Consider the following 20,509-nt stretch of genomic DNA (forward strand, 5'->3'; position numbering starts at 1 on the left):
CTTTCCTTTCGCTTTCTTTTCTTTTCTTTTCTTTTTCTTTTCTTTTCTCTTCTTTTCTCTTTTTCTTTTCTTTCCTCTCTCCTCTCTCTCTCTCTCTCTCTCTCTTTTCTTTCTTTCTTTCTTTCTTTCTTTCTTTCTTTCTTTCTTTCTTTCTTTCTTTCTTTCTTTCTTTCTTTCTTTTTCCTTTCTGGTTCATTCACCCACCTTACCAAATCTTTTGTGGGCGGGCAGGCTATGATGTGTCTGGCAAACTAACGCCCCAGATAGTGTTTACCAGGTATGGTCAGATGTAACAGGACCAAAGTGACACTTAGACCTTCCTTGAGAAGTGAGTAAGGTCTGGTATTATCCCTGAAGAAGGGACATTGGGAAGAAAAGACCAGCACCTGAGAGGGTCAGAGAGCAATACTGTTGGGATGGAGGAAGGGTCAAAGAAAGGGGTTCACATGTGAGTCTGTGTAGGGAGTCTGCCGCCTTTACATGCACTCCCTCACAAATTAGAAGGCCTTTTATGTCTAAAAACCATTGCAGAATAGTTTTTTTGCTATAATGCCTTTGGAGATTTCAATTTAATGTAGCACACTGAGCTGTGGGGTTTATGTTTATAAGCATAAAGCCACCCAAAGAAAGCCACAAGAAGATCTTTGGTGAAGTGATTAAGAAATAGATGGCTAGACAGGCAGTGGTGGCGCACGCCTTTAATCCCAACACTTAGGAGGTAGAGGCAGGCAGATTTCTGAGTTTGAAGCCAGTCAGGTCTACAGAGTGAGTTCCAGGACAGCCAGGGCAATACAGAGAAACCCTGTCTAAAAAAAAGAAAGAAGAAAGAAAAAAAAAGAAAAGAAAAGAAAAGAAAAAAGAATAAACAGCTTTCGGTTTTCCCCTCCCCTCTTCCTCCTCCTCCTGATTTTTGTTCTCTGTAGCTAGAGTGTTTTGGACATTTTGACACTCTACCCATAAGTACTTCAGCAATATGTATTTAGCATAAGAACATCATCCCACTTGACACAATCCCATTATCGCACCTTAACATTAAATCAATAAATCACTTAATATGTGATCTAGATTCAAATGTCCCCAGGTATATTGCTGAGTGTTCTCTCAGATGCATTTGGTCTCCATCCCCCTTTGTTTTATATAACCTGGAACAAACCTTTATCTTTGTCACAATGACATGCTTTTCTTTTCCAGTCCAGGTTTTGTAAAGCCTCCAAATTCTAGATCTATTTGATCACATCCTCATTATTAGATTTGGGTCAAAATTCTTTGGAAAGAGAACCACATAGACAAATGTCATGTCCTTCTTACTGCATCATAGCAAGAGGTGTGCATTGGCAGACTGTCCTACCACTGTTAATGTTAGATTGATCACCCTGTGAAGGTGGTTCTGCCAGACCAATTGAAGAATTATATTCTTTCATTCATGGCTATTGTTATCTGTTGGATGATAATTTAAGACCTGTCTTCTCATAACCTTTTACTTAATGGTTTTAGCTTCTCGAAGGTTCTCTTTTGAGATGATATTTTATCAATTGAGAGTTTCACACAGTGTATTTTCTTATCTCATTCACCCCCTTTCCAAATCCTTCCATATCCACTCCTATCTCCCAACCGTTTAACCATGAGGTTCCCCCCCCCCTTTTATCCTTTCATTGAAACTTGTTTATGGGAGTCAACTACTCTTGAGAGTGGAGCTTGCCCTGGAGTGTGGTTAACCTACTGGGGTGTGTGTGTGTGTGTGTGTGTGTGTGTGTGTGTGGCATCATTTAAGAAAGCTGACTCTCCCTCTCCCGGAAGCTATCAGACAGCTTCTCAGCTAGAGATGGGCATGTGCCCACTTTCATGACTCCAGGATGGGATTCTATCTATCTCAAGCTTGTGCAAATATGGTGCGTGATGTCACAATGCATTTTACCCAAATCAGTTATTTCACTGAGGATTTCAAATTGATCATTGGATCCACAGTAACCATTCTTATAGCATTCACGTAGAATAGAGATGTGCCGGATTTGATAAACCTAGTACCACTGACTACAGAAAACAAAAAATCCAAGCTGGGTGTGGTGGCGCACGCCTTTAATCCCAGCACTCAGGAGGCAGAGGCAGACAGATTTCTGAGTTCGAGGCCAGCCTGGTCTACAAAGTGAGTTCCAGGACAGTCAGAGCTACATAGAGAAACCCTGTCTCGAAAAACAAAACAAAACAAAACAATCCACCGAAACAAAAATCCCCCCATTTCTCTCCTCTCCCCTCCCCTCCTTTCCTCTCCTCTCCATCACTCCCATTTTTTCTTTTTTCTTTTCTTTTGGTTTGTTTGTTTTTAACAAAAGAGACTCCTGTAGCTCAAGCTGGCCTCAAGTTCACTATGTAGCTGAAAATGACCTTGAACTCTCAATTTTTTGCCCTTGTCTCGCAAATGCTGGGATTATAGGCATGTGCCACTGTGCCCGGCTTGCTTCCTGTTTCTTTGCTGGAGGTGAGGAGCACCGAGGTAGATTCTCTCTGCTCTGCTCTGCTCTACACTGTGCTAAGAAACGCCCACCCGAGAGAAGAAGACCCCCAGTCACCTTCTCCTAAGCATCCTGCCCCGGACTGCTTCTCCGGACATGACTGACTACCCCTGAGTGTCTCACCCATTATCATCAATGACCATGGTTCTGTTTTCTCACTCTTCAAATCTGACTCAGCATTTCTCTGTAGCAGAGACTGGGGCAGCAATCTGGTTGGAAGGGAGGTGCCAGGATATTTGTCTTGATGTGGTTTCTGTTATATAAAATGCATTTTAATAGATAAGTTTTAAAAAGCAACATCTTATATAAGATGGAGAAATGTGATGGCACACACTGAAGACACTGATAAGGCTGAGGTGGGGAGGCTGAGGGGATTGGAGAATGGAGTGGGGTTAAAGCTTCCTCATATCCCACTCTCCCCACCCACAACCTTTATCCCCACTCCCCTTTCTCTTCGGAAAACACTGGAGTCAGAATCCAGAAATATCCCTGGCATCCAAACGCCCTGTCTATAAGACAGACTGTGTGAGCCCCCGTCCTGTCCTTCCTGCTTGGATGAAGAACATGTCCATATGCACTTTGAATTCCATATTTTTTCCCCTCAAGAATCTTACTGTATGTCCAACTCTCCTCCCCTCTCAGTGAATCCCTGTCATCACCACCTGAATATTTTGGTTCTTCCTCTGCCCACAGCCACCTCCTGCCTGTTTTCTTCCCTTCACTGTCAAACTGTCTGCATGTTTTGTCTCCATTTCCTGCTTCGTATTCATGTTACACTGGACTCCAATCTAGAGTCCGCCCATGCCACGTTACCCAGTGGTTCTTGCTGTGGTCCCTGGTAACTTCAAGTGACAAGGTCATTTGGAAACTATTCAGTTTTCACATTTGCTTCACCTCTTAGCAGCACTTCACCAGTTGGCCACACCCTACTTCTTGACACCCATGTGTTTCTTGATCACCATGATACTGTTCTTTTCCAATTCTTCGAATTTTCTGACAGTGCCTATACAGTTCTCTCCACTCGACTTTCTCAGAAGTATCACAGACCCTCTTGTTTTCTAGTTAACCGTTATATTACTTTTCATGACTCATTTATACATGCCCAGTGCAAATCTTTCTTGCCTGAAGAGATTTATCTATGGCTAAAGAGATCTCTCTAATGGCTATTTGAATTTTCCATCAGTGATCCCCTAAACTCAATGTATATCTGGAAGTAAACCCACATCCCCTCCCCAAACCTGCTTTTCCTCCAGGGTTGGGTGTTTTATAAATACCACTGAGCCATCACTTGACACTTTTCCTTCTCCTCCTACATCTCGTCTGTCACCAAATTCTATTGCTTTTATCTGCCATATCTGTTTAGTTCATTTATTCATGACATCTTTGCAACTCCAAGCCATTGATGCCACTCACCAGGGTCACTGCAATAGCTGTCCTCCCCTCCCCTCTCCTTCTCTTCCCCCTCCCCTTTCCTCTCCTCCCTTGTCCTTTCATTTCCTTTCCTCCCCACCCTGCCCTCCTCTCCTCTCCTCTCCTCTCCTCTCCTCTCCTCTCCTCTCCTCTCCTCTCCTCTCCTCTCCTCTCCTCTCCTCTCCCCTCCTCTCCCCTCCTCTCCCCTCCTCTCCCCTCCTCTCCTCTCTTGGATGTCTGTTAAGGCTTCATCGTGCAATCCACCCTGCCCTAATCACTATATAGTCCGGGATGGCCTCCATGATCCTTGTGTCTTATTCTCCCATATACTAGAACCACAGGCATAAGCCATCAGCCCCAGATGCCTGCTTAGAATCTTTAAATCAAGCCTAAATGTGTATTCTCACTTAAGCCTGTAGGGTCTGCCACTTGCTTTTTAGAGTCCCCAGCTTCTTTCTGTGCTGTTCATTCTCTAGACTTGGGGTGCAGCTGCCTTTTTTGTTCCTTCTTTTAAGTTATCATGTGTATTATTCACCTGTATTTGTTGTATATGCCTGATGTTGTGAAGTATACACAGGTCGTGAAATGGTCAAATATAGCTAATTAATACACAGACTAGCATAGATTGCTATTTAGGGGACAAGAACATTTAGCATCATTTTCTTTGCATTTTGGTCAAGAATATAATCCAGTAATGTACCTTAGGCACTGCCCAGTGTTCAACCTCCAGCACCACAACACACACACACACACACACACACACACACACACACAGAGTGCGGTGGGCTTATTAACTATAGCCACCACGGTGTGTGCCAGACCTCTTGAGTTTATTCTTCCTTTCTAACTATAATTCAATCTCCTTTAACCAACATGCCCCACTCATGAGTCACCCCAGTCTCTATAAAGATCATCTTCCTTGCTACCTCTATGAGCTCAACGTGTTTTGACTTCACATATGCCATGAGACAGTACAGTCGTTTTCCTCTTGCTCTTGAATTTGCCATAGTCTAGACTTCATTTCCACATGCTGGATTTCTTCATAGGATAATCTCTCTTCTTCACTTCCCTCTAACTCTATATTAATCTCTCAGTCTCAGTTTAAATGTCACTCTGGGGAAGGTTTCTGTCACACCTCCAACTCTTGGTACCTCAGGGGTCTGTTTGAGGTTTGACTCCTCTGCTAGGCTGCAGGACAAGGACTGTGTGTGTGTTGTCCACCTCTGAGTCTTCCCTGCTTCACACGACTGCCTGACACATCATGGGCCAACGCTAATGATGAGTGCAGCGACTGTCACCATGCTCCTTGCCCCGATCCTGCACTCATCATTGTTGAAGTCACCACCGCCAAAGTCCCTCTGTATCCTCTCACTGCTTTTCTGTGCTGAGAGGAATAGCCCAGGGTGTGCAGGTTCACCTTTGCATCTCTCTTAACTGGGAATCCAGGCTGTTAAGTCCACCTGTACTGACCTTACTGCCAGCTCCCTCGGCCGTTAGATTTTAGGCAGTCATGGTCAACTGGGAGTAAAGAAGAAGTTTAAATATCCTGACTTAATTCATACTCACATGTGCAATACAAGATGAGTTTTATATGTTCATGTATGTGTAAGTGCACATGTACATGTATGAGCACAGGGCTCAGTTGTAACACTCAAGTATGCACATATGCATGCACACTTTTCTCTAGGCAATCTGATATATACTCATTCCTTACATATGTACATACAGAGTAAAATGGCATATGCTTGGCACTTATGCATATGTACAGAAGCAAGCTGATATACTCCTTACATATGTATGCATACAGGCAAATGACATATGCTCAATACATATGTATACATACAGAGGCAAGCTGACATACTTAAACACATTCAGTGGCAAAACACTTATTTAGTTACATTCGATTCACTCTAATTCCTAGTTCCTTGATGTCTCTTTCAGGATCGTGGGCTCAACCGATGCTGTTCCTAGACTTTGGATACAAATTAAACTCTGTCACTCCTTCCACCCTACCCCTTTCTCTCTTCTCCCTCCCCTCAGCCTCTCTCTCTCTCTCTCTCTCTCTCTCTCTCTCTCTCTCTCTCCCTCCCTCCCTCCCTCCTTCCCTCCCTCCCTCTTCCCCACCCCCTCTCTCATTGCTTTGTATCCTGGGCTGACCTTGAATTCACTGTGTATCCCAGGCTGGCTTAGACCTCTCTCTCCTCCAGCTTTGGCCTCTCAAGCACTGGGATTAGAAGTGTATACCATACGCTCGGCTCTTGTCTTTCTCCCTGGCCCACCTGGTTATTTGTCTAGGCTTTATTTCCTAACAGCTTGGCTGCCTCTGTCAGTCACCAGACTGCCCTCTTACATGTTTCTCTAGTAGGCAAGCAGCCCAGATGAGCTCTCTTGACTGTTAACTCTTTGGGGTTTGACTCAGATTATAGACTACAGAATAAGACAGACCAGGCCCTCACCCTGCTTTGTGCTGTGTGGACTTGGGCAAATTCCAAGGCTGTTTTCCTGTTTTCAGAATAAAGATGACCCCTGTGCCTGGCTTGGGTTTTATGCAGTACTATACAAGGCAATATATGCAGAGCTCTTAGTTTAGGGTATAACCACAGCTTAGTTACTAACCTCTATCATTTAGTTACTATGCCATTTCTACCTCTAGCCAATTACTTGGTGAGGACGTGTGATGCACAAAGCATGGTTCTGAGTACTCTGCACACATCAGCTCACTTTGTCCTTAATGCACCTCTGTGAAGTAGATAGGAATGGAACTGAGCAGGTTATGGAATGGGCACAGAACAGTCAAGTAACCTGCCCAGGCATCATAGAGCTAGCAGAGCTGAGGGCACACCCAGACGGCTTGGACCCACTCTTAACTAGCACATTGGAAGTGCTCCTTCCACTATGTCTGTCTGATTGTCTTTTCTAGAGAAGTCATTTTTGGGGGGGGAACAATCCTTCGTAAGCTAAAACCATTGGGGAAATCTGTGAATCGCAGCTGACATTTTTCTTTTGCTGAAAGATATAGAGATAGAAAAAGCTCACCTCTGTATTTAGAGAGATGCTGAACAATTGAGTGACAGGAAGGCCTGTAGGAAAACCCAGGGGTGTCTCCTCCCTCGCTACCCACTCACAGGAGTGTTTGGGTGAGAAGGCTTTCAGACTGGCAGAGCTACAGTGGGGAAGCTGGTCTCCCTCCATGGGAATTAGCCTAGCTCTCCGCATTCCTATAGCACCTTTTCTTCTGTTCTCCATCTACATAATTGAGGATCATTAGAGGCGTATGGGTAACAATAATAGCACCTTCCACTGGCATCTGTACCAGAGTATTCAAGAGATCCCCCGCATCATGCCATGAAAGCAAAATCTTTTGACATCCTTGTAGTGTGCCAAGGATGGCTTGTGCAATATCCTTTGGTGGCTACAGTTTAAAATGTTAAAAACAGATTGATTCTGGGGCTCTAACCCTGTGCTTGGATCATGCTAGGAATGTGCTTTATCTTTGAGCTACACAACAAGCTCCCAGCTGCAGTCTTATTTTTAAAAAAATGTATATTAATCATACACACAAGAGGAGCGTCATTTAGTATTTCCACACACGCATTCGGTGTATTAGTGATAGCCAACCACGTCCTTGACTCTGACCCTTGCTCCCTTTTCAACCCCGAGTAATCGATAATTCTAGAGGTTCGTGTGTTTAAGCATCCAGGTATGGGAGAGCACACGAGGCGCCTTTTCTGTGTCTTGCTTATTTCACTCTGCATTTTGTTCCCCAGCTCCAACTCTTTGTTGCAAGTGAGAAGGTCTCATCTGTCTTTAAGGATGAATAGCACTCCGTTGAGCACATATATGTTTTCTTGATCCACTCGTCTGAATGGCACCCAGGGTGATCACGTCTCTTAGTCGTTGCTAGGAGTCTGGTTGCCACCCTGATGGTGCCAATCTTTACTCCATCTTGTATCAGAAAATGATGCTTTTCTCCTCCGAGTCTGAGGTGTGGTGAGGTTTCAGGGCTAGAGTGAACCAGTAGACTCCACTTACCGCTGTAGCCGCAGGTACTGAACCTTGTTAGGGCTTTGCTTCCTTATGAAATGGAAGTCACACTAACCAGGTGGGAGGGGGACTGGCGACCACAGATACAAGGTGCCTGACATCATCTAGGATGCATCGTGTCTCCAGTGATCTGGACTTATCTCCACTTCTCCACCCAACAATTGTGTGTTCTATTTTTACTACGATCTGGTTCTCCCTACTCGACTACAAGGGCCATGAAAGGCAGAGGCTCTGTTTCTCCACGGCTGCTTCTCTGCATCCAGAGCAGAACCTCAACCATAGTAGATCTTAGGAAATACTGGCTGACTCAATGAACTGGTATTTTCAACAGCGGCTGACATTCAGATCTCTAACAGGCCCTTTGCTTGTCTGGAACTTCCTTCTTCCACCCTCTTTATGAAGTCTTGTCTGCCTCCTCTTCATACCATTTGCTGGTAATGCTGCAATCTTATTTTTATATTATGTTAACTATGTTATCAATATTTGACACTCGACTTCCTTAGGACAGAGACATTGGATTGGTATGGACTGGGAGCCTTCCAGACTTATTAAAGAATTTTTTTTCCCCACTTTCCACTTTTTAAAAAGACTCCCCCATCCTTTCTCTAGGAAGTGGGGCCTAGACTCTCAAATTGGATTATATGCCAATCTTGGAGTGTCCCCATGCTCTTTCATAAATCACCCCTCTCCCTGTTTCTGGCTCAAGCATTGTGATTGTCTCCTTCCAGGGCCAATTAGTCAGCCCCAAGGTGTCTCATTAGGTTTATCAGGACTCCATTATACAGCCAGGGCAGCCAGCAGGAGGTCCAGAAAAGCAGGGGTTTTGGCAGGGCTGGGAGTCTGGGATAGGATTTGCCATTTTCTTCACCCCTACCCCTACCACATTTATATTTAGTATTTATCATACTGTGTTGTAACTGTTAATTTTCAGATGTCTCCCCACCCCCACACAGCCAGGGTAGGATTATCTCTTGCCCCAAGAGGCTGCTGTGGCGCCTAGCAGGCAAGGAGTGCTCACAAAGGTTTCCTAAGAAATGATTGCTCTTTGGGAGTCAAGCTTTATTAGGGAGGACAAAAACCAACTGATAGAGAAGGTACTGCTTCTGGCTTAAACAATAACAGGAAAACCCAGTGCCACCTCTCCCAATCTTTTTGTTTGAGTTACTTTGAGTTTTCTCTTAGTGTGTGTGTGTGTGTGTGTGTGTGTGTGTGTGTGTGTGTGTAGGTCAGAGGTTGACTTCTAGTATCTTCCCCCATTGGTTAACTATACATTATTTTAAAAATTATGATGTATCATTATTATTTTGTGGATGGCAGTGTGTGTGTGTGTGTGTGTGTGTGTGTGTGTATGTACTCAGGCCCTCATGCTTATACCACAAGCACTTTTGACTTCCCTACTTTTTGATTTGGGGGTCCTGTTTGGGGGAACTGGCCTTAGCTGGTGGGATGTTATTGGATGTGGACAAGCAGCAGGAGGAAGCTGCCTGCACAACCTTCAACACTGACAAATTCTCCCGGAAGCCTTTGCTCTGGCAGCCAGAGTGCCAGCATTAATTCTGGTGGAGCGACCCAGAGTTCAGCCTGTGCACAAGAACCAAGCCCTGCTGGATCTGCAGTTGAAGCAGAGCCATTCAGCCAGGGCTACCCTGGATCAACCAATCCAAGCACAGACCCTGTGAGGCCTATGGAGAAAGACTGTCTCATGGTGCCTACATTTTATGGTTGTTTGTTAAGGAGCAATAGTTGACTGATGAAGGCTAGGTCAGGGGTTTCTCACCTTGGCAGTGCATCTGAGTTATTTAGAGAACTTTAAAAGAAAGAGACACTAAAACTTCCTCCAGACCTTCTGGAGCAGGCTTTCAGAAATCTACATTCCTTTTAAACTTTCTGGGTGCATTTTACATAGGAGTTCCACATCCTTTTGTTATCTGTTATTTGGCAATCAAATACTAACAAGTATGACAGGGTTTCTATATAACCTCTAAAATATTTTTTCTTCTCTGACCAAACAATAAAATGAGAAATCCTTTCTGACACAGTAGGATTAAAGTCAGAGAGATCCTTTCTCCCTGGAGTAAACTCCCCTTGCAGAATCTTTTCCAATGTGAAAAAAGAGGAGAACTCAATCTTGACTTTTGTCTTAATTGATCTGGAGAAAGATCCAGATGAGAATTGTGACTCACGACCTAGGGTTATTTGCTTTCAATTTAAACTAAGGTTGTGTCCTCTTAGTATTTTTGCCTGGGCTACAGGTAGCAGGCAACTGGAAATCTAAGGCGGCATCCTGGGGCTGGGAGTGTGATGACACTGTTCATGGAAGAGACATCTGTGACATCAAGCTTTAACATAGAGGCTGCTGGGAGCCGGGCCCAGAAGGAGGCCTCTGCTGTGGCTGAGTGGCAGGGGCTGGGATCACTCTTGGTTTGGGGCATCAGGAAGTGCCAGGCTAATAGCTCACAGGCTGGAGGCAAACCATAGACGGTGTAGGAGATGCAGATCTATTTAGATAAAAAGCATGACAGAAGTGCAACTTAACAGCAAATAGGTTTTAAAATTATGACAAAACCTTTTCATTGAAAAAAATTCAACAGAAAAATATGACAGGCAAGTACCTATGACCCACAATCTTCTTTTCCAGAGTCAGCGGAAAAGTAACGGGTGAAGCGGTCTTGCTATTTCTTTGGGTTGGTACATATGTATATTTTAGAAAAGCAAGCCGGGCAGTGGTGGCGCATGCCTTTAATCACAGCACTTGGGAGGCAGAGGCAGGCGGATTTCTGAGTTCGAGCCCAGCCTGGTCTACAGAGTGAGTTCCAGGACAGGACAGTCAGGGCTACACAGAGAAACCCTGTCTCGAAAAACCAGAAAAAAAAAAAAAAAAAAAAGGCAAGATTTTCTTTCCTTTAAAGAGCATTTATTTATTAATGTGTGCCTATATGGGTTTATGTGCTTCAGACTGCCTGGAACTGGAGTCACAGGCAGTTGGACATCACCTGATGTGGCCGCTGAGAACCAAACCTAGGAAGAACTCCATCACTGAACCATCTCTCCAGTCCCCAGGATTTTCTATGCACACTCACCAGAATCACTGTTTCTATACCATTCATCATTAACCTAATCATTATCAAAGGCTATACACCAAGATAATCATACTTCAGTCCCCACTGATGACCTCCAGGGTTATATTTTACTGTTAACAAAAGCTGTCATGAACATCTTCCCTTATTCATTGTTGTGTCTTGTTCAACCATCTGTAATGCAAAAATTCCAATATTGGTATTGTTAGGAAATCAAACTTAGTTTTTTTCTTCATATCTAGGTTGCCTCTCCCTCCAAAATGTATAAATGAATAGTGCTAAGTTTGTCAGTCTAACTTCGTAATAATCATCCAGAGGGGCAACTTTTTGGTTTAAATATCTTTCCCTTTATTGCTAGTGGCTTTAAATATTTTTTGAAAACAAATTTGTAATGTATATGGGAATTTTGTTTGATGCATATCTGAACCACATGCCTACACTGCCCTTTGAGGCCAGAAGAGAGTCCTTGTATTTACAGTATTTACAGATGGTTGTGATGCTGTGGGAATCCAATCTGGGGCCTCTGTAAAAGCAGCCCGTGCTCTCTGCGGGGCTACCTCTTGCTGGTCTCCAGAGCTTTCTCGTGCATCCCTTGCCTGAACTCTTCCTGCTTCGAAGCTTCCTTATCTTTACTTCTATGTTCAGTGTTTGTCTTGTATTTAGATTGTAGCTTTCTTCAAGTGGTCTTTTTGCATATTTCTTAATTTTACAATGAAATTCTAGAATTCCTTTTGAGGTGGGCAACATAATAGACTGTGAACAACGCAGAAAACTTCCAAAAATTCGGCCTGTGGTCTTATTGCCTGTGTAAAGTTATCATCTAGCAAGGTGAGGACTGCAGAGAATTGTACAGGGCTCCAGACAGCTGGAAGACTCTTGGTCCCAACTTCCTGATTTGGGGAAGGCAGAAAACCAGAATGCAAACTCCTTTGTAGGGCTGTGAAATAGAACTGGAGAGGATACAGGCTAAGAGCTTCCTCTAGGCCTTGGATATAGCAAATCCGCTCTAAATCTTTGCTATTATGCGCGGAAAGGGTAACGCACTTTAAAGATTCAGCCGAGAGATGTAGTTATCCAGGAACCCGGTGGGGCGAGTCTTGGGGATTAAGCCTTTCCCCTGAGAAGTGCACAGCGGGAGTGAGCACTAGGTACCAATCCCGATCCTGCCCATTTCTTGGGATGTGACTGACCTTGGACAAGTCACCTTTTGCCTTTACCTTCACCTGGAAAGCACAGGAAAGACCACCTGAGCTCGTGCAGGGTTAGAAGGCGCGTGGGAAAGGCTCACAAAGGGCTTCGGAGACACCGTATCGAAGCGCTCTCCGGCATCCTCGGCGCCGTCCGGCCAGCCGGGAGGGATCAGCGACCCCGGCCCGCGCCCCCGCCCGCCTCAGGAACAATGGCTCCCCGGGAGGGGCGGAGCTCGGCGCCGGGGGTGTGCGCGGGGCGGGGTCGCCGCTCCCTCCCCGCCCGCGGCTCCGTCACGCGCCCCTCACCGGGCGGGCCGGGGTCTTTGTGACGCGGCGGCGACGGCCGCGCGGACACAAAGGGAAGGCGAGCCTGCGAGCTAGAGGCTGCGTCCGTCCCCGCCCCGCGCCCCCCGCGCGCGCCCCAGCTCCGTGTTCCCCACGCGGCGCGCTCCCTGCCCTCGCGCGCCCGCGCCCCTCGCCCGCGCCGGGGTCTCCCAACGAGGCTGTCCCGAGCGCGGAGGGCCGGGGCCTGGCGGGGATGCTGCGGGGCTGCCCCGGACGGCTGCACCGCTGCTAGGAGGCGGCGCGGGGCCGGTGTGCCCGGCCTGCCGCTCCCTGAGCTCCCCGCCGTGCGGCCGCGACAGCATGGGCGCCCAGGCGCCGCTCCGGCTGCCGGCCGCGCCCCCGCTCGCCGTCTGCGGCTACACGTCGGTGCTCCTGCTCTTCGCCTTCTGCCTGCCCGGGAGCCGCGCGTCCAACCAGCCCGCGGGCGGCGGCGGGGACTGTCCCGGAGGCAGAGGCAAGAGCATCAACTGCTCAGGTAGGAGCCGCCGGCGCCCGCCTCTGGGGCTCCTCCCTTCCGCCGTTCTGGGCCGCGGGAGGACCCGGTGTGGACCAGGGTACTGAGGAGTCCCGGAGGTCGGGCGGAGGACTGGACGCGAGTTCGCGGTGCGGGCTTTGGGGACCTGGGTTGGGGATGGGGAGTGGTCGTGTGTGAGTCCGTAGGTGTGGAGTGGCCGGGACCAGGGCGGCCCTGCGGCGTGGTGAGCTGGTGAGGTTCCGCGAGACGGAGCAGTGATCCTGGGTTTGCTCGTGGAAGCGCGTGTAAAGTGTTGTGAAGCCCCAAGGGAGGGAGGACGGCTAGGCTTCAAGGGGAGTGTGTGTTCGCGCGTGTGCGCGCGCGCGCGTGTGTGTGTGTGTGTGTGTGTGTGTGTGTGTGTGTGTGTGTGATGGTGAGGAACTGGCGGACTGAGGATAAGGGCCTGAGAACTGACCATGTGTTGGTGGGGAGGTTCTTAGAGTCCTGGGTCTCAAGAGGGGTTATGCCGGTAAAAGGAAGGAGTGGTTATGCTTGTCCTTTGGGTTCAGGGGTGCAGTGGAGACCAAATCTGTCCACGGTTCTGTGAATCAGGGCAGCAGGGAGTCCCAGGAGAGCCCAGGAAGTGTTTTGTTGGTTGTGTCTGGACAAAAGCCTGAGGCTCAGGTAACTACGCTGGAGTACGTATATAGGGTGAAGAGATGAGAGTCCAGTAGTGAACCCAGTTTGACAGAGGGAGGGAGCTAGGGAGTCATCTTGTGTGGGATTTGGGTATGAAAGGTAATTAGGTCTCAGAGAGTGCCCCTGTGTAGCTAGAGTAACCCCGGGTTAATTAAAGTGGTGTAGGAAGAGAGGCCATGGTGGTGTGTGTGTTTTGCAGGAGGACCTGGAAGATTGGCAGCCGGGGGAGCCAGGGAGTAAGTGGCCTCTCTCCTCTCTCTAAGGCCGCCTGCCCTTCCACAGCTGTTGGAAACAAAGAGAGAGCTGGGGTTTTAATGGATGACACAGGGGAGGAGGGGGCCAGGCAGTAAAGTTCCCCCATCCTTTTGGAAAGAGTCCCAGGGGAGCCAGGGGATTCAGACCCTGGGGCAAGCAGAGGCTTCCGGGTTCTCTGGGGGGAGGGTGGGTCTGCTTGCAGCTGGCCCAGCAGACCTAGGGGTCATAAGCCAGCCTTTGCTCACTTGGGCTTTTATCACTTCTCAGCCTAGCACTTGTCCTTTTAACTAGGGTTGAGGTGGGGAGGAGGGGTGCACATGGGAGTCATCTTGTGGGGGCCTGTCAGACAGCCTGGGAGTTATTGAAGGGGCTATGTTTATAGGACGGTGATTTAGGCGCAAGAGGGTTTATGCTGGCCTTTTCCCCCCCTCCCTGTGGAGGGGGACACCTTTTTTTTTTTTTTTTTTTTAGTAATTTTCATATGGTATGTTTTATGAGAGGTTTTGAGAACTGATAAAAATGGCATGTCCATTAAAAGCCTTTCCACCCATAAACCCTCTTCTCTTTTTCTAATAGTAATTGGGATGGGATGATGCCTTAGTAAGCCATCGTTCTTTATTTAAGAAGATAAGCTCTTTGTATATCAGAGTGGCTCTTTTTGGGTAAGGAATAATGGTTACCTTTTGTAGGTGACCACACTGTCAAAATTATGGGTGATGTGTTATGGTTAGTGTGTGTGTGTGTGTTTGGAGTTAGTTAACTTCGGTTGTTCTTAGCAAAGCATAGCATTTGTTGGTGGGTTGTGTGTGTGTGTGTGTGTTTGGAGTTAGCTAACTTCGGTTGTCCTTAGCAAAGCATAGCATTTGTTGGTGGGTTGTGTGTGTGTGTGTTTGGAGTTAGCTAACTTCGGTTGTTCTTAGCAAAGCATAGCATTTGTTGGTGGGTTGTGTGTGTGTGTGTGTGTGTGTGTGTACTCTTTCTGCTTCTGTCCTAGTGTGTGGGACAAGTGTTCAGAAAGGACTGGGCACTCACATGGTGTGGAAAGAAGGTGGCTCATCAGGAGGCCATAGCCCTTGCTGCAGAGCTAAAATTTGGGTGCAAGTCAGTTGATTTTTTTCCTAGTTTCTTCAATTAAAACAGATTTAGATTTAATATCTCAGCCTTCCTTTAGAAATATTTGTCACCAATAATGAATGTAAATAAGTTATACTGTTCAAATGTTTTCAAGGACTAAGGTATACTTTAATTATATTTTATTTTTATTTTATGTGTTTTACCTGCACACACACATATTATATATATATGTATATACATATTATACATAATATATATAATATATATAATATAATATATAATATATATAATATATATAATGTATATATATATATATCACATGTGTGCAGTGCCTACAGAGGCCAGAAGAGGGCAGGAGAAGAAAATGCCTCAGAACTGGACTGTCCATCATGTGCTGGGAACTGAACTCAGGTCCTCTGTGAGAGCAGCAAGTGTTCTTAATGGCTAAGACATCTTTCCGGGGCATAATGACATCATTCCAAGGCATAATGACATCATTCCAGGGCATAATGACAGATTTTTGTTAGAAAACTCTGGGACAAAGAAGGAAAATGCACATTTTGGCTGATGAATTTGAGAACTGTAGTAATCCAGTATGGGCACACGATGCATTTGTGTTAAATACATCTTGAGATGGCAATTACTAGGGTTCCTTTGTAAAGTTATTTCAAGGGAGTATTGAGCTTTAAAATCTAAGTCCTGTCCTTGACTCCCTTTTGTTATCCTTCGGTTTGATATTTTAGACTTCTGGGATCTTTAATGGAGTCTGACTCTGTCAGGCTGTGTGTGCTGAGTTACTCAGAGTTTTGTGACATTTGTAAATAAGAAGATGAGCTTATGGGCTTTATCAATAGTAATTATTTAGATTATAGAAAGGTTGGGGTCCTACGGTGTTTTATTGGAAGTTTGTGGATGCATCAGTTAATCAGACATTCAAGCGTCAGTTAATCAGACATTCAAGTAGTGCATTCTTTTTAGTTAAGTTTAGTAGGTTTTCAAGCTTTTGAAGTTTGATATTTTCCATCTTTTTCACCAGATTACCCTTGTTGATAGGTTTGATCAACAAGGTCAAAGATGTGGTCAGAGTATCTTGTTAGGCCACATCACTCTCCCTTTCTCCATTCTAGTGGAAAAGAAGATGCCGTTTAGAGCATGCCTTTATAAGGAATCTAAGTGTGCACACACACTCTTTCACTCCATCTCTCTTGTTCTCTCTCTTTCTCTACACACACACACACACACACACACACACACACACACACACACACACGCTAGTGTGCACAGATTTATCTGTTCTCAAAAACTTGAGCAGCTAGGTTGCAAGTTAACCTATAGATGATTTTTCTGGATCTGCATGTGCCCTCCGTTTTGTTTTGTTTTTCTAAATATGAGGGTGTGTTCTTTAATTTCTGGTCTTCTGGCTCCTCGTCAAGACAGTGTAAATATTTAGCAGTAGTTTCTAAGTATGATCTGAAAGTTTGTTCAGCATCACCGAGTACAGTTGGTTTGCCCAGGAAATGTATTTTGGAGCCAGCTTCAGGGTGTGCGGCTGTTCAGGGTGCAAGCTGCTTGCTGTGGGTGTTCTTTTAGTCAGGGTCCTAGACTGAGTCTGGAGAGCATGCGCCTTTAAGCCAGTGATGCTGAATGGGTTTGTGCTGGCCTTTCAGCTCTGGCCAAGGCAGCATCTTTCCCAAGCAGGAAGCCCCTTTCTTCTCTAGTTTATGTAAGCTCTTTTTATTCGTCTCTTTCCACAGTACTCTACTCATTCTGGACTTTAGGCTTCTGATGTTCTTTTATCTTTGTTTACATTTCTTTATAGTTACCCTTTAGCAATCTAATTTGTGAGGAGGTTTTCTGTTTTATGTGACTTTTGTGAAGATGGACTAGAGCTCAACACAGGATAACCTGAGATAACATTTCCCCCCACTCCTGATAGGAGCCGTGGTCGTTTTTGGCTTTGGGAGCTTTCAGGTGTTTGAGAAGAACAGAGAGGCTAAATATACGAAACATTTCAGGTTCAGGGACTGTGGTTAAAGAGGTAGGAAAACAGAGCAGTACATGGGAGTCAGTGACAGAGGTAAGATGGAGAATCTGAACTGGGCTCCAACATGTCAGAGAAGTAAGCGAGTCCTCTAGATGCTCCGTGGTGGTAAGAATCTTATGAATGCCAGGCTGACAGGAGAGCCTGGCTAGTGGCAGGCACCTCAGAGTTCTAGGGAACAATGAGTTGTCTAGTGTGGAAAACAGTGGTTAGGGAAGGTTGACGTCTTGGACATGTAAAATATGGTTATTAATTTACTTAGTGAGCCTGTGTAGTATAATCTAACATACTAAATATTAAGGAAAATAGGGGGCTGGTGAGATGGCTCAGCGGTTAAGAGCACTGACTGCTTTTCTGAAGGTCCTGAGTTCAAATCTCAGCAACCACATGGTGGCTCATAACCATCCGTAATGAGATCTATCGTCCTCTTCTGGAATGTCTGAAGACAGCTACAGTGTACTTACATATAATAAATAAAGTAATCTTAAAAAAAATATTAAGGAAAATATATGAGAGGCCCTCCCAGCCTTCAGAGACCTTATAGTTGGAGGAGGGGTGATGATTCTTACAAAACATGTGCAATGGAAATTCCTGCCTAGTTCATCTGGATCTACCTCTCCCCCTGTGAGTAAGCACTTAGTGACCACTACGCTAATTGGATTAACAAGCAAACAAGCAGTACAGTAAGAACAGTTTAGCAACATAATTGAATACCACCACTTTTTCTATGACAGTTCTTCACCCTGAAAAGAAACCTTCTACTGTTGACAGTCATCCAGTCTCCTGAGCCACTGGCTGCTACTGCTCTCTTCATTGTGTCACTGTGGATTCTGCACATACAGGGAAGTGGGACCTTATGAGGCCCACTCTTCCCCACTTCTTTTACTTAATATGGTATCTTTAATGTTATCTCATGTATTAGAACCACATTCCCTTTTCGGGTGGAATAATATCCTACTGTGTGAATGTGGTGACGTCTTGTGCATCCTGCTGTTTTTGTCTCTTGGGTGTACACTGAATGAGTTAGCGGATCATGGGAACGCAGACCTTTTATGCTTTGATGAACTGCCAAACTATGTTCCGAGTTTCTGTCCTTGTTCACATTCTCACTGGCAGTATGTGAGGGTCCCAGTGTCTCCACGTGCTTCCCAGAATTTGTGTCTGTCTTTCTGATTACAGCCATCTTAGTGGGTGTGAAATTGTGTCAACTCGGTCTCGATTTGCCTTTTCCCAAATGACTATAGCGAGGTTAAACATCTTTTTCATGCAGTTGTTGGTCCTTTGTAAATCTTATTTGGTAAATGGAAATGTCTCTGTAAGTATTCTCCTGGCCTTGATTTTTGATATCTTGAGTTGGCCAGTCTCCATCTATACCCAGGAAGGCTCACAACACACATTTAGGTGATAACACTCCTCCACTGGCTGCATTTTACCTGAGTGCTGCTCACTTTACCTGCCTACCAAGAATCAGTTCTGTTGGCTCTCAAACTTATTTCTACCAACGGTACTTGCAGTAAGCGTTCCTCAGATTGAGAAGTATGGACATGAAAAGTTATTTTGTGAAATGCTTAGGAACGATGTGATAAAGGAAAGAGACGGAATGAATGGCCTTTGAATGGATTAGATTTCAGATCAAGATGACAGAGAAAGTGTGACAACCCCGATGAGTTCTGGATTCTCCAGGAAATATTGCAAGTATTTGGCAGACCTCTGCTTTCCGGAAAGGAGCAGAGACGACACAGGCAACTGGATCACTAGTGTGGTGTATTTAAGAAAATGGGGAACTGTTTTCCCCAGAATCCTATACAAAAAAAAAAAAAAAAAAAAAAGGTCTGAGTGAGACTGGTAAGTGAACGCATGTTTGTATACTAAATAATTTGTAAACAATTTTACTGCCTTTGGTTTTCTTTCTTTTATTGAAGATAGATTTTTTTCATACAATCTGTTTCTGATTACAGTTTCCTTTCCCCCAGGACTTTTCAGGTTCCTTCCTACCAGTCACTCTTGTGTGCACACCCCTGCCCCACCCCGCCAGTACAGAATGCTTGTAAGAGGATATGCGTAACAGAGCTTAAGGAATGGATGGTGGTTCTGATGGTTGGGAATTAGAGTAAGTGGTGCTTGGACCAGAGCTTGAGGCATAGTAGGTCACCTGGAGACACCAGGGATGTCTTTCCCCAGAGCCTTTGCTGTTGATATTCCTTTTGCCTGGAACCTTCTGGTCCCAGTCACGTAGCTCCTCCCCTTCTTCAAGTATTTGCTGTAATGCCGCTTTCCAGCATGGTTGCCTTCAGGACCTGGAGTCTCTTCTCTCACCCTATGGCCCATGCTCTTTTTCTCTGTAAGTTCCATATCAAAGATACTTTTTGTCTGCACTTAGATCACACTGTGCCTAGAATGGCGCCTGGCACAGTGAGTTGTCCATTGCATTGTTATTTCTGGGGTGGTGTAATGACCAAATGAACAGTGGCTCTGAATTGGGAGAGGTGATTCAAGGCTTAGAAAAGGCCTAGAGATGGGAAACTGAAGGTGGGATTTCAGTGTTATTGCCTGTGATATGTAATAATGACGGCTGTTTAGGAGACAAACCTGGGCAACTGTGAGTGGTTACCTAGGTGAGGGAACCCCCCCAGGCCTTTGTGAGGGGTTATCTTGATTAGATTCATTGAGATGGGAGAACCTATCCTATAGGAGGAGGCACCATTTCCTGGAGGAGAAAGGGAGCTGAGAGCCAGTCATCATGGTTCTCCACATCCTGACTGGATGCATGTGACTACTGTCTCTTAAGTTCTTGCTGCTTGGGCACGATGGCAAACCCTTGAACTGTCAGCCAGAGTCAATCCTTCCCTTAAGTTGCTCTGTTAGGTATTTTGTTATAGCCACAAGGATAGTAACGGATACCATGCTGCTAGGTTGTGGTGGGCCGGAGAAGGGGAAGGGGAAGATAGCACAGGTTGCCACCATGTCAGCTGCAGGCATTCAGGGACAGTCTGGAAGGTTTGCAGTTGTTCTGAGGACATGGGAATCTCATTAGAAAGTTCACATGGCCTTGTGGTTTTAGAAAGCAAAGCCTAGAACTGGCCCGGCAGAAATGGAGAACTTGGCAGTCTGGTGAGAAGACAGCGTGGAGACTGACTCTTGTTCAGCCTAGAAGGTGTTTTTAAAAGTTGAAGTCTCAAGGCTTCCCTTCAGAATCTGGATCTCAGCCTTTTCTAGACTTGAAGACTGATAGCTTTGAGCCCTCATTTTCACACAGCCACAGTGACTAGTAAGGCGTGGCTCTTCACTCATCTGATCCTCCAGCAGCTGGGCTGCTTCCTGCGTCCTCTGCCTTAGCCCCTGGATCTCGATCGAGTTCTAGAGATTTATGGGTTGTGGCACACTTAATGTGAGATGAAGGGCCTGGGGGA

At 45.7% G+C, this 20,509-nt stretch overlaps 1 protein-coding gene across 3 annotated transcripts in view; it reads left to right on the forward strand.

Moving 5' to 3' along the window:
* The first annotated feature begins 12,524 nt into the window (after nucleotides 1–12,524).
* Nucleotides 12,525–20,509, forward strand: part of Tmeff1 (transmembrane protein with EGF like and two follistatin like domains 1) — an 80,981-nt gene continuing 72,996 nt past the window's right edge. For all 3 annotated transcript variants that reach the window (XM_021199791.2, XM_029539907.1, XM_021199792.2), the window contains exon 1: nucleotides 12,525–13,051. In XM_021199791.2, the coding sequence (XP_021055450.1) occupies nucleotides 12,877–13,051 (175 nt within the window). In that variant the 5' untranslated portion in view covers nucleotides 12,525–12,876. The remainder of the gene's footprint in view (nucleotides 13,052–20,509) is intronic.

The sequence above is a fragment of the Mus pahari genome, chromosome 6, assembly GCF_900095145.1.
Source record: "Mus pahari chromosome 6, PAHARI_EIJ_v1.1, whole genome shotgun sequence".
In the NCBI taxonomy this organism is placed as follows: domain Eukaryota; kingdom Metazoa; phylum Chordata; class Mammalia; order Rodentia; family Muridae; genus Mus; species Mus pahari.